At 45.9% G+C, this 21,574-nt stretch overlaps 2 protein-coding genes across 3 annotated transcripts; one reads left to right on the top strand and one right to left on the bottom strand.

Annotated features, from left to right (window-relative positions):
• Positions 1-300: 300 nt before the first annotated feature.
• On the top strand, positions 301-9,038 carry PPP4C (protein phosphatase 4 catalytic subunit). Of its 2 annotated transcripts, none has more exons than XM_066627160.1 (9): positions 301-394; positions 4,268-4,373; positions 4,456-4,507; positions 4,626-4,676; positions 5,607-5,708; positions 5,846-6,019; positions 6,203-6,329; positions 7,183-7,372; positions 7,564-9,038. In XM_066627160.1, the coding sequence occupies exons 2-9, from the start codon at positions 4,276-4,278 to the stop codon at positions 7,691-7,693; spliced, it is 924 nt and encodes a 307-aa protein (XP_066483257.1). In that variant the 5' UTR covers positions 301-394; positions 4,268-4,275; the 3' UTR covers positions 7,694-9,038. The 2 variants fall into 2 exon arrangements, with proteins under 2 accessions (XP_066483257.1, XP_066483258.1); XM_066627161.1 differs by having other exon boundaries at positions 311-467.
• A 771-nt stretch (positions 9,039-9,809) lies between these two features.
• Positions 9,810-20,047, bottom strand: TBX6 (T-box transcription factor 6). Its single transcript, XM_066628857.1, has 8 exons — positions 19,924-20,047; positions 18,448-18,676; positions 16,892-17,159; positions 15,811-15,954; positions 12,729-12,799; positions 12,419-12,486; positions 11,234-11,426; positions 9,810-10,068 (listed from the first exon to the last, which is right to left on the bottom strand). The coding sequence occupies exons 1-8, from the start codon at positions 20,045-20,047 to the stop codon at positions 9,810-9,812; spliced, it is 1,356 nt and encodes a 451-aa protein (XP_066484954.1).
• Positions 20,048-21,574: the final 1,527 nt, after the last annotated feature.

Here is a 21,574-nt window from a genome sequence, read left to right as displayed (position 1 = left end):
CCAAGGCCTGCCCAGCCCAGCACGCCTGCGCCAGGGGCTCTGAATACCCGGATGCTCCCCCGCCCTTCTCCGACAAGATGGTGATTCCCCCGCGAGCTTCACCGACAAGCCTCCGACGTCACTTCCGCCCTTACTCTGTCACCACTTCGGGTGCAGCAGCGGCTGCGTTAACCCCGCCCCTTCCTCCCAGCGATGTGACGCGCTTCCGGTGCCCGAGGCTGCTCCCCCAGAGTGGCAGCGGGAGGCCGCCCCGCCTCCGCTCCTTCGACGAGGAAGCGGAAGTGACGCCGGCGCCCAGGAGTTAGTGGGAGAGCCGGAAAGTGCGAGGGGGAGGGGCCGGGCCCGGGAGCGGAGGAGCCGCGGAGCAGCGCTACAGCCGCCGCCGCCGGACCCGGTGCGTACGACGGGGCGCCGTCTCCTGTGCGTGCGCGGGGCCCGCCGTCCCTGGAGGGGGTTTGGGGTGCCAGGTAAACTTGGTTGCTGTGGAGACGGGAGTTCGGGGCGGGGGCGCTGTCAGTGGGCTGCGGGGTCGCACAGGTCGTGGCAGCCGCCGGGGCTACGGCACCTGCTGGGGGACTCGCGGGTGGCGGGCGGTGGAGGGTCGTGGAAAGGGCGGACCAAGCAGGTAGCTCTGTACCCGGCCTGCAGTTGGCCCGTGGAACTCCTTGCCACAGGATGTGCCGACAGCGGCTGGCCCGGATGCCTCTAAAAGGGGATGGGACAGGGAGTCTGTGGAACTCCTTGCCACAGGGTGTGCCGACGGCGGCTGGCCCGGATGAACATAAGAACAGCCCCATTGGATCAGGCCATAGGCCCATCTAGTCCAGCTTCCTGTATCTCACAGCGGCCCACCAAATGCCCCAGGGAGCACACCAGATAACAAGAGACCTCATCCTGGTGCCCTCCCTTGCATCTGGCATTCTGACATAACCCATTTATAAAATCAGGAGGTTGCACATACACACCATGGCTTGTAACCCATAATGGATTTTTCCTCCAGAAACTTGTCCAATCCCCTTTTAAAGGCGTCTAGGCTAGACGCCATCACCACATCCTGTGGCAAGGAGTTCCACAGACCGACCACACGCTGAGTAAAGAAATATTTTCTTTTGTCTGTTCTAACTCTCCCAACACTCAATTTTAGTGGATGTCCCCTGGTTCTGGTATTATGTGAGAGTGTAAAGAGCATCTCCCTATCCACTCTGTCCATCCCCTGCATAATTTTGTATGTCTCAATCATGTTCCCCCTCAAGCGTCTCTTTTCTAGGCTGAAGAGGCCCAAACGCCGTAGCCTTTCCTCATAAGGAAGGTGCCCCAGCCCCGTAATCATCTTAGTCGCTCTCTTTTGCACCTTTTCCATTTCCACTATGTCTTTTTTGAGATGCGGCGACCAGAACTGGACACAATACTGCAGGTGTGGCCTTACCATCGATTTGTACAACGGCATTATAATACTAGCCATTTTGTTCTCAATACCCTTCCTAATGATCCCAAGCATAGAATTGGCCTTCTTCACTGACATTGGGTCGACACTTTCATCGACCTCTCCACCACCACCCCAAGATCTCTCTCCTGATCTGTCACAGACAGCTCAGAACCCATCAGCCTATATGTGAAGTTTTGATTTTTTGCCCCAATGTGCATGACTTTACACTTACTGACATTGAAGCGCATCTGCCATTTTGCTGGCTCTTAAAGGCCTCTTAAAGGCATTTTGGATGCCTCTTAAAGGGGATGGGACAGGGAGTCTGTGGAACTCCTTGCCACAGGGTGCGCCGACGGCAGCTGGCCCGGATGCCTCTAAAAGGGGATGGGACAGGGAGTCTGTGGAACCCCTTGCCACAGGATGTGCCGGCGGCGGCTGGCCCAGGTGCCTCTAAGAGGGGATGGGACAGGCAGTCTGTGGAACTCCTTGCCACAGGATGCGCTGACGGCGGCTGGCCCAGATCCCTCTAAAAGGGGATGGGACAGGGAGTTACAGGAGTAACTCCTTGCCACAGGGACTCCTTGCCACAGGATATGGTGATGGCGACTGGCCTGGATGCCTTTGCATGGGGCATGGACATCTTTTTGGAAGGAAAGTCCATCACAGCTTACAAGGCTGTCCGGCTTGTTCCTCCTCCTGATTTCAGAAGGAGGCTGCCTCCGAAGGCCAGATGCGAGGGAGGGCACCAGGATGCAGGTCTCTTGCTGTGCTTCCTGAGACCTCTGTTGGGCCACTGTGAGATGCAGGAAGCTGGACTAGATGGTCCGCCTTGGCCTGATCCACCAGAGCTCTCCTTATTTTTAAAGTGTTGGGTACCAAGGCTTCTTTTGGCCCAGGCCACATCCAGTCTTGTGGGAAGCAAAGGCAGACTCTGAAAGTAGGCTTTGGAGGTGGAGGGAACACGGTTGCTTTCCTGGTCAGGATACAAAACAAGCAGTAGTTCACCGGTTACAAGCCATGATGGGTATGTACAGTCTGAGATTATCTGATTGCTCATCATGAGGGCCAGGTAGGAATTTTTTTCTGTCATCCGAATTGGTTGTGGTTTGCAGTTTTTTACTGCCTACTTCAGACTGGCGAGGGAGGGACGGACTGTGTGTTTAGTAGGTTTCATGTTTTCAGAACTGGTCACTTGGGTTTAATAAAGTGGCCCAAGTTAAATGCAAGCCACAGGCTGGTGTCTTCATGGGGGGGGGGTGCGAGGGTAAATAGAATGCCAAGTGCAAGGGAGGGCACCAGGATGCAAGTATCTTGTGGTCTTGTGTCCTCCCTGAGGCATCTGGTGGGCCACTTTGAGATACATGAAGCTGGACTAGATGGGCCCTGGGCCTGAACCATTAGGACTTATCTAAAAGCTTGTTTTGGGTGCTATGATGGGTATTAACCTCTTTAGGGGAATTGAAGGTCTGGTGTTGCCATGGGAACAGGAGGGATTCGATCCTACAATGTTCTTTTTTTCTTTGGCTTGATTTCCATCTGTTTAACCATTCCATTCTTCTATTTAACCTCCTGTTCTCTTATCATCCTTGCTCTTAAAATTTCAGGTAGTGAAGGAATGAGATGGGCTGAGGCAGAGAAGGCCTAGATGTGAAGTGGCAGGATGATGTGTTTGGCCATAAGACAGCTATCCACTACTGATGAATAAGAAGAGGGCCTTTTCTTGGTGGTGATCAGACCACTTTCTTAGAGTTGAAAGGGAGTCTGAGGGACTTCTCCCTTAAGCCATTTCTGCCCAACGTTGCATATATGCAACAGGGATAAAATGTGCACACCTGTGGGCTGGACAGAAATGGATTAATTGTTGTTTTGTTTTTTTAAAAGGTTATGCTCTTCGCCCCTCCATTGCTGCATCATCCATATAGCTTCTGATGGTATACATAAAACAAAAAATCACTTTCTGTCATCCCCTTTCCATAGCACAAGTGAAGCAGATGGAGGTCCACTGAGGGAATGGAGCCATGATTATCTCGTTAGTAAAAAGGCATTCTTCTTTCTCAGTCTGTGTCTTCCCCTGTGGCTGGATTGTATCTCTGAATGAGCAGTGGCAGGATCATAAGGACAGCATTTGCCTGGAAAGCAGTTTGCACAATCTTATGTTCTTAAACTTTGAGAGTGTCTCTGATATGACAGCCCCATGTCACAGGAGCCATCTACTCTGGTTTCAGATAAAGCATTTTCTATCTCTTCAGAACTGTAGAGGTAGTTATTGTAGTAACCTATTGGGAGGAATATGGGGATGTCTTTCATCTTCGATTCCTTTTACTTTCTTAGTTTTCTTGACTACCTGAGTGGTGGCAGTTTGGCCATTGTATGTTGTGTGTGAACATACAAATGAAGCTGCCTGATTCCAAGTCAACCCACTGACAAAGTTCTTTAGGGTTTTGGGCAGTGGTCTTCCCCAGTCCTGCCTGAAGATGCCAAGGAGTGAACCTGGTTTCTCCTGTGTGCAAAGCAGGTGCTGTCATTGACACTCAACCCCATTCCTAAAGTATTCAAATAATGGTAACAGATGCCCTACAACTTTGGGAATGGTAGATGGTGATTCCTTTATGGAAAACTTTAAACTATGGCCCTTGTGATAGGGCCATAGCAGTCTTGGGCATTTGCTTCAACTTGGGAAAGGTGGGATATAAATTCTTTAATTTAAATAAACAGTGAGTAGTTAGACATATGGTCAGGATTTTAATATCGGTTATCTTTGTTTTTCTTTTGTCAGAATGATATAGCTTTATGAAAAATTTCTTTTTTTAAATGAAATTGACCGCAGCTGTTCTCCTATAGGGGACAAGATGGCTGAAATCAGCGACCTTGACCGCCAGATTGAACAATTGCGACGCTGTGAGCTCATCAAGGAGAGTGAGGTTAAAGCTCTCTGTGCCAAGGCCAGGTAGGAGTTGTTATGCGTCAGTGAGCTGAAGCCAACACTGCTGTGATGGAGTATAATGCATTTCCCTTTTTTCTTTCAACAGAGAGATCTTAGTGGAGGAAAGCAATGTCCAGAGAGTAGATTCCCCTGTAACAGTGAGTCAAGGTTTTGTGGGGTGCTGGGATTTTTGCTATTACCATCCCAGTTCAAAAATACCAATTTTTTTTTTACACTCTCCCTTCTTCAAATTTCTGATGCATCATTCTTTTCCAGGTCTGTGGAGATATCCATGGCCAGTTCTATGACCTTAAAGAGCTTTTCAGGGTGAGTACTGCTTTCCATTCAATTCCAGAGTGCCTTACTGCAATAGTTCTCAAAGTTTTTAGCACCAGAACCCATGCTTTAAAATGACTATCACAGTGATTTTCAACTTTTTTTCATCTCATGGCACACTGACAAGGTGCTAAAATTGTCAAGGCACACCATCAGTTTTTTGACAACTGGCAAGGCACATCATGCTGCTGGTGGGGTGGGGCCTCACATCCCCATTGGCCCTATTAATAAATGACCCTCTCCCAAACTCCTGCGGTACACCTGCAGACCATATGCGGCACACCAGTGCGCTAAAGCACACTGGTTGAAAATTGCTGCTCTATCGGGACCCATCTAGTTTTATGAGACTTTTTAAAAAAGCTTTGTTTTTTATTCTATGTAAATTAAAAACTAAAAAAGAGCGTCATGTAAATATAGTGTAATACAATTACTTAAAAGTGATCTAGAAAGAAATAATATTTATTAAGTAATATTTTGTTTTTGTTCATTTGAAAAAAAAACTTAATCCATTTCTTGTAATGAGGCAGCCCTATTGGATAGCCTCAAGCCTTGAGGGGCTTCATTATGTGACCTACCCTTCACCTGCCTCCACTGTCATTGACAGACTTGGGGGGGGGGGGAAACACAGCAGAAAAAAGGCAATCAAACATTATCTCCCTGTTTTTACACAAACTTGCAAACTACAGGAGCCCAGCTCTTTGCAGGGCAGTTTGTGGCTATCTAATTTTTGAACAGCCTCAGGACTTGAAGGAATTAGTTATCTGGTCTTTCTATCACCCATGTTTTCATTGGAGGCTCTGCAGCACTCACCAGAAATCAGGTCATGACCCACCAAGTGGGTCTAGACCCACAGTTTAAGAAATGCCAGTCTATTACATCTTTCATAGGCAAAATATCTGTTCTTTCTCTTCCTTTTTATAGGTGGGGGGTGATGTGCCTGAGACCAACTATCTCTTCATGGGAGACTTTGTGGACCGTGGCTTCTACAGTGTTGAAACGTTTTTGCTACTGCTGGCGCTCAAGGTTAGGAATCTGGTTGAGGAATTCTAGCTTTCCTTGCTCTACCTGTATAGGCTTTACTTTCTTTCAGAGGTTCCAAGGGCTTTGGGTGATTTCTGAAGTCTGTGCTCTAACCTGGTTTGATTCCCTTCTCTTTCCAGGTCCGCTACCCTGACCGGATCACCTTGATTCGTGGCAACCATGAGAGCAGACAGATCACCCAAGTATATGGCTTTTATGATGAGTGCCTGAGGAAATATGGCTCTGTCACCGTGTGGCGCTACTGCACTGAGATCTTTGACTACCTCAGCCTTTCAGCCATCATTGACGGCAAAGTAAATAGGACACTTAGGTTTTCTGGGATTGGCATTCAGGCATTTAAAGTGGGAGGCAGTAGCAGAGTTTTGGGGGTTCTTCATGACATATTGGGAAGGAGGAGAGCGGCTTAAGGGTGCAATTTGCCTATAGCCTTGAATATGCAGCTTTCCTAAAGTGCAAATGTCTCTTTCCTCTGGTAGATTTTCTGTGTCCATGGTGGTCTGTCCCCCTCCATCCAGACGCTTGACCAGATCCGGACGATAGATCGCAAACAAGAGGTTCCCCATGATGGTCCCATGTGTGATCTTCTCTGGTCTGACCCTGAAGGTATAGCTCTGTGTGGGGGGCGGGCGGGAAGGATGGGGGATCTCTTGGTATTGGGTGATATATATTTACTACGCCTGACATTCCATACTTTTGGTTTCAAGGCTTACAAAATGAAGTTTTAAAACTTTGTGATAAAATTGCAGCAGCGTTACAGCAAAAATAAACTCTCATAGTCAGTAGCAGAGAACATTGACACCCAAAAACTTTCTTAAATCACCACGCTTGCGGAAAAAGGAGCAGTGACTGGGTTAACAGACTTCCATCAGGAGAGTCTTTCATAACTTTGGCACCATGACTGAAAGGGCCATGCTTGTTTTGCGCGCAGTTATCCTGGAATCGAATAATGCTCTGCTGGCTGCTCCTTAGAAGTCCCCTCTGTCTTTGATACTGTGAATTGCTTCTTTTGTACAAGAGGCTGAAGAGTTATCATTATTTGAGCACTCTGGTGGATCAGTAATTTGATGTGCAGAAATGGATAAAGCTTTGGTGACTAGAGGGCAGAGAGCTGTATAGCTTTTGTGCCCTGTTGGTTGAATGTCAATGACCTAGTAAACCAAAGAAATAATTGGGTCCATCACTGAAGGAGATCAGTATGTACCCTATTCCTGTTCTTGTTTAAGGCAGTAGGTCAGTGATATCTTGCTGGGGTGCTGCAGCAGCTCCTATGCTAGACTTTAGGAGACTTTCATCTGCACAATCCTCCTAGTCTCACTTATGTCATGCACATCATCTTGCCAACTGCTACCCTACTTTGTCCTTTAAATCCACCAAGGGCAGGCTCTTCCTTCGCCTTGATAATGCCTAATGCTTTGTTTCCTTTTGAGTCATAAATGCTGCTCTTCTTCCTTTACAGACACTACAGGCTGGGGAGTGAGTCCTCGAGGTGCTGGCTATTTATTTGGCAGTGACGTGGTGGCACAGTTTAATGCAGCAAATGACATTGACATGATTTGTCGGGCACATCAGCTGGTCATGGAAGGGTACAAGTGGCATTTCAACGAGACAGTCCTCACAGTTTGGTCAGCTCCTAACTACTGCTACCGGTGAGGAGATAGCAAGATGGGGTGGAGGGTATCTAGGCAGGTACTGTTAGCCTAAGGCTGCATACTGTTTGGAGAAATGGGCAGCTTTTCCGGTCTGCTTTCACTCCAAAGAGTGTTGTCAGAAATTTGGGTGGTAGTGATCAAATGGGAGATGCTTTGTGTTGATGCTTCTTCTTCTTCTTCATCTGCAGATGTGGGAATGTGGCAGCCATCTTGGAACTAGATGAACACCTTCAGAAGGAATTTATCATTTTTGAAGCAGCCCCTCAAGAAACTAGGGGCATCCCATCTAAGAAGCCTGTTGCGGACTACTTCCTGTGAATGTTCGTCCCACCCCCCCACCCCCTTGTGCTGCTTCCATTTTCTATTTTGGCTGGGATGGGCAGCCTTTTTTCCAAGTTTGGTAGGGTTCAGGTCTTTCTTTCCTTATTTCCCCTTCCCTGCTCCTTGCCCAATAAATCTTCAATTCTGGACTCCATTAGAGTCAGAATTGACCATCTTTGTCCACAGTGCTGTATCCCAGCCAGTCTTTTTATGGTCTTATCAGGGCTGCCCTAATTTTTATTCTGCATCTCTAAAACACTTCTTGGGACTTCTGGTCACTGGAGAAATGCAGACCTCTGTGGCTTCCAGATCACTCTGTTAAAAAAATAAAATAAACTCAGAAATTGAAACTGTAGAACTTCAGGGTTCTCTGGCTGCATAGAGGAGTGGTTGACAGCTTCTTTTTCTAGCTCTCTGGCTCATCTGCAGTGTTTCTCTACCTTTCAGAAGACTAGAAACTTAATAGTAGAGAACGTATTGGCTACAGAGAACTAGATTCAATTGCAGAGAAACCAGTGACCAAAATACCTGACATTTTTAGGAGAGCCAAGTCTCTGTACTAGCTCTCTACTTTTGTGCCACTTAGGAGTTAACCAGGATGCACTTTTCTGGTCAGCTGACCTCAGAACTTTGAATTTGGTGCCATTCTATAACATTTTAAGCAGAGACAGGAAGTGCTTTGAACCTTGCTGTATCTGGTTGCTGGAAGACCTGAAATGGTGACTTCTTGGCACTTCATTGTGTAGTTTGCTTTTAACCATACGAAGTAGATTGATCTAGACTAGGAAGTGGTTGTCCTGAGTGTTGCCACCTCTCCTACTTCCCTTCTTAAAAGTGCTCTGGCCAGTGGAAGATTGGACTGTCCCCAGTTTATTGTTCCAGAAAGTCCTAACCATGCAAAATGTAGTAGTCCTTGGATCACTGGAGGACCCAAGTACTCTATGGAATCCATTCAGTTTTGGAGGGTGTTGGATTTATTAAAACTTTATTGGCAGATATATATCTTGCCCCCCCCTTTTCCCTGAGTGGGGAGATCGGGACCACATCGTTAACACATTTGACCAGTGGGGAGTGGTCTATCTCCATCCATTCCTAGGGTCAAAATTCCCCACCCCATTCCCTTTTGTTCCTGCAAAGGAGTACTCTCTGTCAAGATATCTAGTTAGCGTTAGAAGTGGGGCATGAGGGGAGATTTCCTGCCATTTTCCCCACATATAGGAGGAGCTTTCCCCTCCATCTCTCATGATCTGTCTCTTGCTCTAATTTTATTTTGTTTTCGTTTTGGTTTTTCCTATTGACAACTTTTTAGATAAAAAAACTAATAAAACTAAGAAAAAATTGACATTTTGTGCATTGCATATTTCTATTTCCACGTAGCCATGAGCAACAATGATGTTGACTGCTATGCAATCATAGGCAGAAATGTCTAATCTGCTCTGTGCAGATGTCATCTCTTGTCATTCCTTATTATACTCTAATGAACTTGGGTCTTGTAGAGAGAAGGAGGGGGGTTCCATCCTCTGTAGTCGTTAAGCTAGGAGGGGATGGGAGGCTTTAGGGCTATGATCATGCAATATGGAATCTGATGAACTTTGTGTTTAATGTATTGTTGGAGAATCTCACCTTTAAAAACTTTTTTATAATCAAGTATCTAGGTTACATGGTGCTGTTACACCCGCATATCACCATCAGTACTTCCTATCTCAAAATGTTATGCAAATGTAGTTGAGAACTCCTGCCTTGAACTTATTTTCAAATGTCTGAGTGATACTTTTAAGATGTATTGCTGAAGCTTCTTTAAGTAATGACAAATACAAACCAGCCAGTGTAGCAGAAAACTGAAATAGTCTAAGGAAGGAGCTGGTGCAGAAACCTAGGGTGGAACTTGTTTGTTCTAGCTTACTTATGGACACATCATGGAATAAGACAAATGTACCAAAGCATATTATGACCTTAAAGGGATTTAATTATAAAATAAGCAAGGTCCAAACAAGCTGTTCTGCTCTTCCCTAAACAGACAATAGTAAAAAGAGGGGAAAGCACCATGCTACATTAAGGGCAAAAGTGCATAGAAGAGCAGACAGAATCCAAGTTCTTGTGGGAGGAACAGGAGTTAGAGCATATGTGGTTGGGAAGCAGGATAGCCAGCAGGAGGTCCATAGACGCGTGGAGGAGGTGGATAGAAGCTGAATTTGAAAGGGGGGAAGGACGAGTTGGCGGTGGTAGCAGCATCTGATGGTTCTGTCCCCCCTAGGAAAGGAATAATATCAAGGCCGTTCCAGCTTGTTGGGAGCATTGCTCTGAAATCCGATTGCTCAGGAAGTGATTTGGTAGTGGGGGAAGATGGTGGAGCGGCCATTTCTTGACTTGGGCTGTGGGGGGAAAAGGAAAAGAAACACTGAATCAAAGATGGGTGCTTAGCTCTGCATGGGTGGTTGGATATTCCTGGCACACTAGGTATGTCTGCACTGTCTCAAAGACAGCTCTGTTTTTTTCTGTACATTCTACTTGCTCTAGTTTCTTTTACTACTACCCTATATCCTGCTACATACATACTGCTCCCTTCCTATTTGTGCAACCTCTTCCTAATCTCCCTCACACACTCTTCCTAATCTACCCCAATATGTCCTTCTTAATTTAATAGAAAATTGGTAAATTTTTCTGTGGTACTGTGCAATATCTAAAAGTTACAAAAAACATCCAGCATCGCAGACCCTGGGCTGCCACAAGCAATGGGTAACAAGCAGTGGCTCCTCTTAGTTGCAGATTAAGGATGAGTGTAAAACCATCCAGCACTCATTTAGGGCGCAGTCCTAACCCACTTTCGAGCACTGCCATGGGTAATGCAGGCCATAGGTAAGGAAACAAACATTCCCTTTCTTGAGGAGGCCTCCGTGAGTGCCCCCCAACTGCAGGATGCAGCACACGTCCCATTGGCACAGCTATGCCAGTGCTGGAAACTGGATTAGGATTTGGGCCGTAGTAGCTGAAAGTTAGAGGGTGTACTTGAGGCAGGTCCTGCCAATAGAGGGGTGGTGACAGATAGGAGGTTCTATTCAATGAGAGTGAATGCTGACTAAATTCTATTGAAAGTAATGAGACACAAGTTAGTCATGTTGCATTGATATCCATTGTGCTTTGCCTGAATTTGAATTCTTTGGTTACGACCTATACATTTCTAGGGTCTGCTACCATGGGTTTTGCAACAACTTGACTTTGGATGTACAACTTGCTTTACAAATGTGTATTCCAGCAAAATGAATGCTGCATTTGCTGCTAGTTTTGCCCCTTCCCTGGCACAGTTGGTGAGTAGTCTGCCTTTTAAAAATGAACTAGCCCATGACTATGTTGCCAAAAAGATTTTTAAAAGGGGGAGGTGTATTGGTAACATCTCTTGGGGGTTTTTTTGGGGTGGGGGGGCACTACCCTATAGGCACCCTCCAAGGCTAGCTTTTCCCTAAATGACTACAGATACAGAAGTTAGGTTGCTGACTAGTAGAGAATGTGTTGTGACTTACTACATCTTTCTATGCTTACCTGCCATATGGGGATGGTGTCCCACGCAAACCATGGAAGGCAGCTGGGTGCTGCACATAAGCCTCAGCCCCATTAGGATTGGTGCCCGCAGGTGGATAGAAGGAGCAGGAAGGATGTGGAAGTGCAGGTGGCTGCTGTTGCTCCAGAGATGTCTCCTCTGTCAGGGTGGAGTCACAGGGACCCTTCTTGCTTTCTATGAGAACATGGTGGGGGGAGGAGAAGACAGAACAACATACTTGGAATGGGGACTATATCAGAAGAGAGGGATATGGATCCAGTGACCAGAGACACTTGTGAATAATGTGACATATGGAGGACGGTGGCACAACCCTTAGAGTTCACAACTCAAAATTTCCAAAATTAACTGGAACTCTGGAATGTTATCTGAAATAAAGGGAACATCCATTATCTTTTATGGGGTTGTAGAGCTTGTAAGAATCCCCTTGCATGTCTGCGCTTTGAGGATAGAGTGAGAAAAGATTGTATTAGTAGAAAGAAAAAGAAAAATAGCATTTGAACAGTTCTAAAGTGGTGGCAGGGATGGTCTGATGAGTTATAGGAGTTGAGGAAGAGTATTAGAGTGATGGGGTTGTGCGAATGGGCAGAAGGTCTAATAAGGGCAACTCTGTGAAAGGAAGCAAGAGGGATCAATGGAAGAGGAAAGCTGGGTACATAGTGTTGTGTGCAGCTCTAGAACACGGGTGTCAAACTCGTTTCATACTGAGGGCCGAATAACATTCATGATGCCTGCTGGGGGCCGGAAGTGATGTCATTAAGTAGGAAGTGATGTCATTAAACAGGTCATAACCAAAAATAAGCACGTTTTCTCACTTAGGAACCCATTAGCTGCAAATGACAGAAGAGAAAACACACAAATCTTGATCATATTTCAAGATATTGGAGAGCCCAGTTTTCAAGTGGGCTGCCCTTTCAGCAGTAACACCTCAGCACTACTCAGTAGTGGAGAGCCTGAGGGCCAGATAAAAAGCTTCTGCAGGCCTCATCTAGCCCCTGGGCCTTATGTTTGACACCCCTGATCCAGAATTATGGATTAAATCTACAGAGTGTCCCAAGAAGCAACCTTCAGTTTAGTTAGCTCTGCAGAGGAACAATATTCTTTTAGGGAGAGGAAAGGATGCAGAGATGGGAGGAATTTGTGAATGGGGGTGGGTATATTTCTCTTACCAGTTTCCCCCATGGTGGCTTCACATTCATTTGCCTTCATCTTCCTCTTGATGCGGGCTTCACGCTCCCTATATTTTTGTAACAGGGACCACAGTAAGGTGTGGACGAACACTGGTAAAGGCTGTTTTCCATTTCCATGTGTTTCTCTAGGCTGGTAAGCTATTTGTCTAATATACTCATTCCATCCCCTTGCCTACTGATGATTGTTCTGGCCTGTCAATTTGTGTGCAAGATAGCCTTTGACACCAGAAGGTGTGAAGATTATATCATCTACAATACATCATCATATTCCCCCCTTGGTCCTGCTCACCTTTTGCTGTTCATGCCATTCTCCCGGAAGCCCTTGGCAAAAGGGTTGCTTTCGATCTTCATTTGGGTGATCTGAGGGGGCAACAGATGATTATTAGGGGCCAAAGGGTTATATAAGAACATAAGAAGAGCCCCACTGGCTCAGGCTAAAGGCCCATGTAGTCCAGCTTCCTTTCATAGTAGTCCACCAGATGCCTCTATATATATCTATAGAACATGAGAGAAAGTGTACACACTCATGTGTGTGTATTCTGTGATTTTGTTTTTACAGTGCTGAAACTTGTTCAATGTATTGAGACCTTCCCACGTGTTGATCCCTCCATATATTATACAAAAATGAGAAGTCTAAACAAATGTCAGGAAGCTTAATCAAACAGAAAGCATTCATAAACCAATATAGACAATAAATACAGGCATAAGAACTAAACAAGTTTTTAAAAAGACTTTATATTTCTAGTCCTCATGAAGGTAAGCTTGAAAGAAAGCGTGGGTAATGCATGGTTGAAATCTCAGAACCTGGTTGGAGAGAAGGTTGGGGTGGGTTGATTCAGTAGGGGCAGAGTAGGGTACTCTGTTGGGATTAGCAGAATAAATTGGCAAATTAACAGTGCAATCCTAATTGGCATTTAGGCCAGCTCAAGGGTCTTGCACAGTCTTCCATTGTTATGAATGTGCCGTAAAGCATGTCTGCACCACCTTGGGAGTTGGGTAGGCTGGTGTGAAGACACGCACTTGCCTTCTGGTGTTGGATGCAGACCAGTGGAGGGTACGTTTGCACTGGCCAAGAGTGGCTGGCATGGGGGGGGGGTTGGAGAGGGTGGGGGGAAGGTAGAACGGGAGTGCTTTTGGGCAAGGGTTGTGGTCGTGGAACTGGTCGTGGGAGGAGGGTGGGACTGGCCTCGGCAACTTAGGCTGGATCCTAACTCCCCTCCCCAGCCAGCCCGGTGTTATACCAGGCTGCTCGACTTTGCACCAGTGATTTTGCTGGTCCAAATCCAAATAGCCCCATAGGAGTAGTTGACAAACAACACAAAGTAAGGGGATACGTATCCCCTTACTCCCAGTTGCGACATAGCCACCTGCTCTCCTGCGCTGGATACAGTGCGGGTTAGGATTGAGCTGCTGTATATTTGGACAACATCTGGTTACAGAGTTTAATTCCTTTAACAAGGACTTTGTTTTGATGTGCAGAGTACAGTGTGTATAGGTGTGTATGTAATGGATGTATATTCGGTAATGATATATTAGGAAGAAGATTGCAATGGTGTGGGGGCAGTGATTTGGGAATACTAAAGGGCTGGGCTAGAGAAGGATGAAGAACTCACCTTATTCAGACAGGTATTGGCCTGCATAGGCCTAGAATTTGGATATTTGCCTAAAGAGCACCTGCCACAACCACTAGATCACCAGAGGAACATGAGAAGAGGAACCAGCAGTTGCAGATTCTGGGGAGTTTCTGGATAGATGTAAGTCCTTGTATAGTGTGGTATAATACTAAGCTACAGGCAGCACCTGGGTAGCTGAAAATAAACCCAGACCATGCCTTGCCTGGTAGTTAGTGCTCTTAGTCCTCTACTCCCCTGTCTCTTCATCTGACAACAAAAAGCATTTTTTAGCCATACATGAGAGGGAGGAGACTGAAATTCCAGGGCTGCTTCTGGGCTCTCGGTCGAGCATCTCACTTTCCACCAGGGATGTGCTGTAGGTGGGGAGGCAGACTCTCCTCACCGGAGTCCTTTGAAAGTGCTGCTGCTGCCAGGTGAGGTGTGCAAGCATGCCCAACCCACGCACATTATGCGTAGGTTGAGTGTGCTTGCACACCTCACACAGCAGCAGCGGCTCCTTTTGAAGGACTCTGGTGGGGAGGCTGCTGCTGAAAAGGCAGCCCACATGAAAATTGGGCTCTCCCATATCTTGAACGATTATCAAGATTTGTGTATTTTGTCTTCTGTCATTTGCAACTAATGAGTTCCTAAGTGAGAAAAAGTGGTGCATATTTTTAGTTATGACCAGTTTAATGACATCACTTCTTGCCTAATGACATCACTTCTGGCCCTCAGAAGGCATCATGAATTCTATTTGGCCCTCTGTATGAAAGGAGTTTGACACCCCTGGTCTAATTGTTTTTCAGTCTTTCTCATCTCGTGTCACACTGACAAGATACTAAAATTGTCAAGGCACACTATCAGTTTTTTTTTTACAATTGACAAGGCACATCATGCTGTTTGGTGGGGGGCTCACATCCCCCAATGGCCCTACTAATGCATGACCCTCCCCCAAACTCCTGCAGCACACCTCCAGACCATTCGCGGCACACCAGTGTGCCATGGCACAGTGGTTGAAAATGGTTGGTCTAAGGACAGGGATTGATGTCGTGTAGATAAGGCAGTGTGCAACAGCTGTGGTTAGCAGGGTTGCCATCTCTGACTGAAACTGTGTGTGTGTGTGTGTGTGTGTGTGTGTGTGTGTGTCTATATATTGGCGATTGATAGTGATTCCTGGAGACTCTGGGCCAATCCTGGCTGCTTGATAACCCTGGTAGTGGGATAAACACATGGGGCATAAATGTGTATAAGCGTGTATAATGTATGTGTGTGTATATAAGCATGGAGGGCACAAGGAGCGTTTATGCATGAAGATCAGAGAGAGGTAAAGGGGAAGGTCTGAGAGGTAGGAGAGGGTGTTTTGGATGTTGACAGATATGGGATGGGAGGTTTGTAGGAAGGTGGGAGATGTCTGTTGATGGTGCTGATCCTGGATATGCAATGCAATCCTTTGCACCAGGAGTAAGTCCTGCTGAGGTAAAGGAGCCGGCATGTTCCCACCAGATCAATATTCCTAAGATTGTAACCTTAATGAGCCCAGTTCCAGAGTTCTGGCACAAAATGGAGGAACAACTGTCACCAGGCAATACTTATGCCCTAAAATGAAAATTGATGGAGTTCAAGGGCTTGCTACTTTATGCTGGAGGGACTAATGGTATTATTTTGTGACCCAAAGCAGCCTTCTCTGGGGCTAACGGGAAAAAAATGACCTTTTTTTTTGGAATAAATATTAATCTATAATGATAGTCTTGTTCTCACCTGTGGATTCTGGTAGGCTGTGACAGTCAGGAACTGCGTCTCGGGAAAAGTGAAGGAAGCACAGCCCCCTCCTGCACCTCGGCGCCCTCCAGCTCCGACAACATGTACTCGTGGCTGGTAGCGGTGCATGGAGTGAACGATCAGCTGAGGAGTGGCACAGGAAGAACCAGAGGTGAGACGTATTTAATTCATTTTAAAAGTTTACCCTCTGCTTTTGCTTTCTTAACAAGAGATGCCCAAGGCAGTGAGCACACATAATGAAAACATCCAATAAAAATACAGTAATCTACACTGTATTCTAAACAATATATATTTCTTTATCTGCCTGTACAGTGTTCCTTGCCACGCCTCATTTTTGCCCACCTCCTAATCTTTATTTTTCAGTGGAATCAGAGCTTGTGGGCGTTCTAGAATTCTGCATAAGCGTAGATATTGCCTTCAGGATTTGCCATCTTGAGAACTGAAATAATTATATTAGACATAAAAGGTGATCAAGTTTCTAGTCCTTATGGGCCGGTTACAAAACTAGGCTTGAATGCCTGGTAAATCTCATGGGACTTCCAGTAATCAGAGTTTGGTACTTTGCTGAGCCATATAGTTCTTTACTCATGAATGGCAGAAGCAAAATAAATATGTATAAATGTTCTCAGTTGTGCATACATTATGTGTATACAGTTACACATAATGTATATTATGTATATAGTATACATATACTATATACATACATACTATGTACATATACTATATAGATACTATGTATACACAGAGTATACATTAACTCTGCCTTGATATAAAATTATTGTTACGCTGGAGGGGCATTAATTTTATTTCAAGCAAAGTGTACAAACCTCTGGATATGGCTCCATCCCCATAATCCCTTATCATTAGAATCTTTCTAATCACCTGCTACCCATTCCTTTTAATTGGCAATGCCTGGTATGGAATCCAGCACTTTCTACATACAGTGCATGTGCTCTGTTGCTGAGCTGTAGTCCCTCCCTGGTGTAACAGCCTCATGGCTTTGTTATACCCCCATTCCCAAACCATCCAGCCCTTCTCTCTCTCCCCCCCCCCGCCATACATGTCCGTGGGGGTCCAGGGTGTTGTTGGTGAGCTTGAGCCGATGGAAAGATACAGGTTGGCGCATCCAATGGGCCCCTGTTGCTGGGGAGTCAGGATGGATGTAGACCCGATCTGGTGGTGGTAGTTCAGCCTTGCCACTGGCCTCCCACTGCTTGCCATGCCACTTGTAACGGGAGCCACCCACTGGGACTACATCTACCAGCAGCAGGTACTTGGCCTCAGGATCCAGCCCTGTTATTGAAACTTTCAGCTGTGGAAACATCCGCCTGGGAAACAAATTCATTTATTTGGGTCAGAAAGTTCTAATTGGGGCAAGCTGACTTTGGAAACATGACAAAGTAGGGTTTGCACTACCTTCTTCCCTGCTCCTTGGAGCTGCTCCAAGTTTTTAAATTTAAGGCAAACAACTGCAGAATAATAAATTGTAGGATGAGTGAACTGGATCTACCAGTCAAACTGGCATTTGTCAGGTTCACAAGAAAGAGGTGCAGATTGACCTCCGTGTTATGCTCATGATAACATTTTTCATCTGGCTGTCAGAGCGGAATAAAAATTGGTCTTCTTGAAATAGTGGGACAATATCAGGATTTCCCCATACAGCATGTGTGTTACTGTATTCTGTGGGAGACGGGAAGCATACGAAACACTCCCTTTGGGCTGATTAGATAAACTAACCTGCCCCTGATTTCCTAGTGCTTTAATTTCTTGTGTGATTCTCTCCCGTTTCAATAATTTTATCCAAGAAACTAAAGATTGAAAGCTAGAGTGTGTTTTGTTTTCATTCTCATTGACCTCCACTCCCAGACACCACCAGGCTGCTCACCCAGTTCTCTTGTCCCCATACCTCACTTCAAAAGATCACTGTCACTATGTTAACTGTTTCAGTAAGGAAATAGGAAAGAAACACACAAACACAAGAAGAGCCCTGCTGGATTTGACCAAAGGTCCCTTTAATCAACATTCTGATGCCAGCAGTGACTAGCCAGATGTTTCCAGCAAACCCACCCAGGGCATAAAAATAATAGCCCTCCCTGCTGTTTGTCTCCCAGCTATTAATTTTCAGTGGAATATTGCCTCTAAATTTGAAGGATCCATTTACCTACTATGAACAATAGCTATTGATAGACTTATCCTCCAGAAATGTATCTACCCAGTTTTTCAGGCCATCTAGTCTGATGGCCACCAACACATCTTGTGTGGCAATGAATTCCATAATGCACTTTTTTGTTTGTTTGTCAGAAGATTCAGGTGAACAATTTCATTAGAGTGACCCTGTATTGGTGTTAGGAGGAAGGAGAGAGAAGATTTTCTGTCTCGTATTCCTAGATCTTATTACAGGTTTATGGGGTGATGCTTTAATTTTTAAAAAGAGATTATTTGGCATGGGGGATGGGAATCGGGACTGACTGGTTCTTCAGTAGTAAAATAAATGTCATTTATTTTTAAGTCATTTCAGAAGTACAATCCTCACTGGTTCCAGGACTAGTACTGCCACTGGGAAAAGAGTTCTAGGGGTCAGGCTGGCTCAGGGTCATTTCCTACTTGGCTTCTCACCTGCCTGCCTTGGTGATGATCATCTCTGTGCCAATGCCACTGAAACGTTTCCAAAGCTCTCCGTTCTCCAGGCTCATCCGTACTCCAGGAGGTAGCCGTGTAGTTGGTGAGGGTCCTGGTGGCAGAGGCTGACCAGAGCCATAAGAAAGGCCAGGGGCTGAAGGTAAGAGGCGCCCTGGAGGTTCCAAACCAGGGAAAAAGCTATCCAGCTTGGGGGCAGCATCCAGGTCTGGGTGCAAGGAAAAGAAGATGACAAGTCAGAGAAGAGAGTTGATGGAATTAAGAGGTATTCACTGAGCAGAATATAAGAATAGAGAGGAGGGGGATTATAAACAACACGAAGGGGCATCATCCAGGAATTTGTCACCTTCCTGCTGGCTTCCGCCTGTCCCCCCCCCCCACTCTTCCCCTGACCAGTTGGTCTTGGGTGCTAAAAGTCCAGCTGACTTGGGGGTTGATGCTGGAAGAGAGCAAGCCACTGAATTTCTGTGAATTTTGCAGCTCTTCACCCTCTTTGCTGTCTCAGCCCTGGCCCCTTTCCCTCCTCTGACTATTACTGAGTTATGCCTGTGTTTTTGGCATGTTCCGGATTCTGTCCACTGTCAAGTATTCTCTTCTTTCAAATTAAGTTCTACTTTTCGCTCAGAGCATAAAGCAACTTAGCTTTGAACCTCACTGCTGTACCCAACTCTCTCTAAGAATTCAGAAGTCCTCAGGAATCCCTTTCTTTTCTGATATACCCCTTGCTGAACTCAGAGGCCCTGGCATCACTCTAACCCTGATTTCTCTGACTGATTACACACACACACACACACACACACACCCCATTCCCTTCCTGAAGAAATCAGGAACAGTCCTCTGTTCGGTCTTCTAATCCATTAAAACCACATGTAACTGAAATCTGTACACATTCTTCTGCTGTCAGCCTCAGTTCTGCTTCTTTCCCCTTCCACTGTTGTTTCCCACAGCTAAATTTTAGATTTTAAGTCCCTGGAGTAGGGATCTGACTTCTTATACTTTGTAAAGCACCAGACATATTGATGATCCTATATAAATAACAACAACCAGTCAGAATAATCCAGCCTTCAAAGTGCTTCCTGTTCTGGAGAAACCTCAGAATTGCAGCTCTTCTTCTCTATTCCTTCTATGCGTTTTCCACCCTCTTGGTCAAACTCATTTATCACATTTGCCCTTCTCTTAAGGAGCTCAGGGTAGCATGCATTACCTCCCCGCCTCCATATAACCCTGTAAGGTAGGATAAGCTAGGCTAAAAAATAGAAACTGTCCCAAGGTCACCCATTGAGCTTCATGACAGAGTGAGGATTTGAACCTGGGTCCTCCCTGCTCTCAAGCTCAATCACTTGTGAAAATACTCGGTATTTCTAGTTTCCAGTTTTCACTTCCACTCACCCTTCTATCTTGCATCAACATTTCATTTTCCTCCCATTCTCCCACCGCCATATCCCAATTTCTCACCTGGGTATCTGAAGGCTTCATATTGAGATGCCTGACTCTGGGGATACCCAGCCCCAGGAGGTGGTGGAGGTCGCAGAGGATAGGAGCCCCCATACTGTGGGAACATCTCTGGGGGGTGATACATGGGGTGCAGGAGGAAGTCTGGGAGCCAGGACTCCTAGGTTCTCTAAACAGGGAGTGGTGATTTGGTGGGCTGGAACAGGTGAGGCTAGAAGCCAGAGGTTGTGCTTTCTGTGGGTAGGGAGGAAGGTCTATAGCATTAGAGGGATGATGCGGAGAGTAGGATAAAGCGTGCTGGAGTAAAAAGAAGGGGAGACTCTTTGGGTTGGAGTAGAGTTGAGGGGCTGGGAGCCAGGTCTCTTTAGTTATGTCTCTTCAGGCAGGTCTGGGATGCGTCCACCTCCAACTCCTTCTCTCTCCCTGAAGAGCCCCTGGCTGTGGCTGTCTTTATGATTCCGCCAAGGCTCTTTGAAGTGAGACCCCAAATGGCACATTCACACCTCGAGGGGGGAGGGCTTTGGGGCTGAAGGCAGGGGAACTGCAGTAGCAGGAACATATATCCCAGGATGTCCCATCCTTACACCTCCCAGCTATTTCTATCAACATCCCTCTATTTTATCCCACTTCCATTTTCTGTGCTGTTTTGCCTGTACACTGCATCCCTCAGACATGAGGTTGTCTCAAGATCCAGATCACACTGTTTCAACATTTGCCCCTACCCCATCTCTTCTGATGCCCCCCCCCAATCCAAGTGCCCCCCTCTTGTGGTCCTCATGCCTAGCTTCCTCACTTCATCTCAGACTTCATTAACAGTCTTGGCTGAGTCCCTTTCTTTGCCCACCACTTGAATCCTCCTAATTGCCTAATTAACACCTAGACTCCAAAGTTTCCTGATTGATCCTGACCTATGGGATCCTTGGTTTACAAGTGGGTGAGGGGGGAGGTGCCATGGTCATTTGTCATCCAGATGTTTTCACAGCTGGGCAGGACAGCTGCAAGAGACTGCCAGCTCTTGGTAGTGCAGAGTGGGGTTTAGGGTGTGATAGTTGGGGAGCCAGGATACCTGGATTCCTGGAGCCTCATAATACAAAACTGTTCTGGTTTACAGTAGTGTTGTGGTAACTACTATTAGGAGGTGTATGTGATTAGGTACTATGACAGTAATTGGCCCAGAGGAGGAAATTTGTACTGTGATAGATGGAAGTGTGTTGTACCATTGATAAGGGTACAGTGCCAAATGGATAGTCAAATTCAGTGCATCTTATGCCGGTTGAGGGATAACTCCTATACTGGGAAGTGTCTACAACTAACAGGACTGTGTTTACTGTAATTGAAAAACCTAAAATTAAGATTCCAGGTAATCATATTTATTTACTAGCGTGATACTTGTGCTTTGCTACAGTATTTAGCGACTTTAAATTCATTTTGACTCCAATAAACTTTCCTTTGATTGCAATGAACAATTGAAATTTAGCACAACTATCTCATGTCAGGCCACACCCTGTAATTACTGGAAGTAATTGCTGCATCCTTAAGTTGCTTCCTCCTTTTAGCATTGGTATATCTGGCATGATGTTTGCCAAGGGCCTTTTCGGGAACAGGAAGAGGCGATAGCTGTGAGAGGTGCCTCAGCCTGTGGCAATGATGAATT

This window comes from Tiliqua scincoides, chromosome 5, assembly GCF_035046505.1.
Source record: "Tiliqua scincoides isolate rTilSci1 chromosome 5, rTilSci1.hap2, whole genome shotgun sequence".
NCBI classification, from domain to species: Eukaryota; Metazoa; Chordata; class Lepidosauria; order Squamata; family Scincidae; genus Tiliqua; species Tiliqua scincoides.
This window is presented reverse-complemented; position numbering and strand designations above follow the sequence as displayed.

Bases quoted from the DNA above. Each gene is read 5' to 3' on its own strand.
- TBX6 (XM_066628857.1), bottom strand. From the start codon at position 20,047: ATGTATCACCCCCCAGAGATGTTCCCACAGTATGGGGGCTCCTATCCT. The intron at 12,800-15,810 runs GTGAGAACAAGA...TTGCCCCCTCAG, and splicing joins CAGCCTACCAGAATCCACAG to ATCACCCAAATGAAGATCGA. The intron at 10,069-11,233 runs GTAAGCATAGAA...TTCCCCCCACAG, and splicing joins ACACCATCCCCATATGGCAG to CCCAAGTCAAGAAATGGCCG.
- PPP4C (XM_066627160.1), top strand. From the start codon at position 4,276: ATGGCTGAAATCAGCGACCTTGACCGCCAGATTGAACAATTGCGACGC. The intron at 4,677-5,606 runs GTGAGTACTGCT...TCCTTTTTATAG, and splicing joins ACCTTAAAGAGCTTTTCAGG to GTGGGGGGTGATGTGCCTGA. The intron at 5,709-5,845 runs GTTAGGAATCTG...TTCTCTTTCCAG, and splicing joins TGCTACTGCTGGCGCTCAAG to GTCCGCTACCCTGACCGGAT.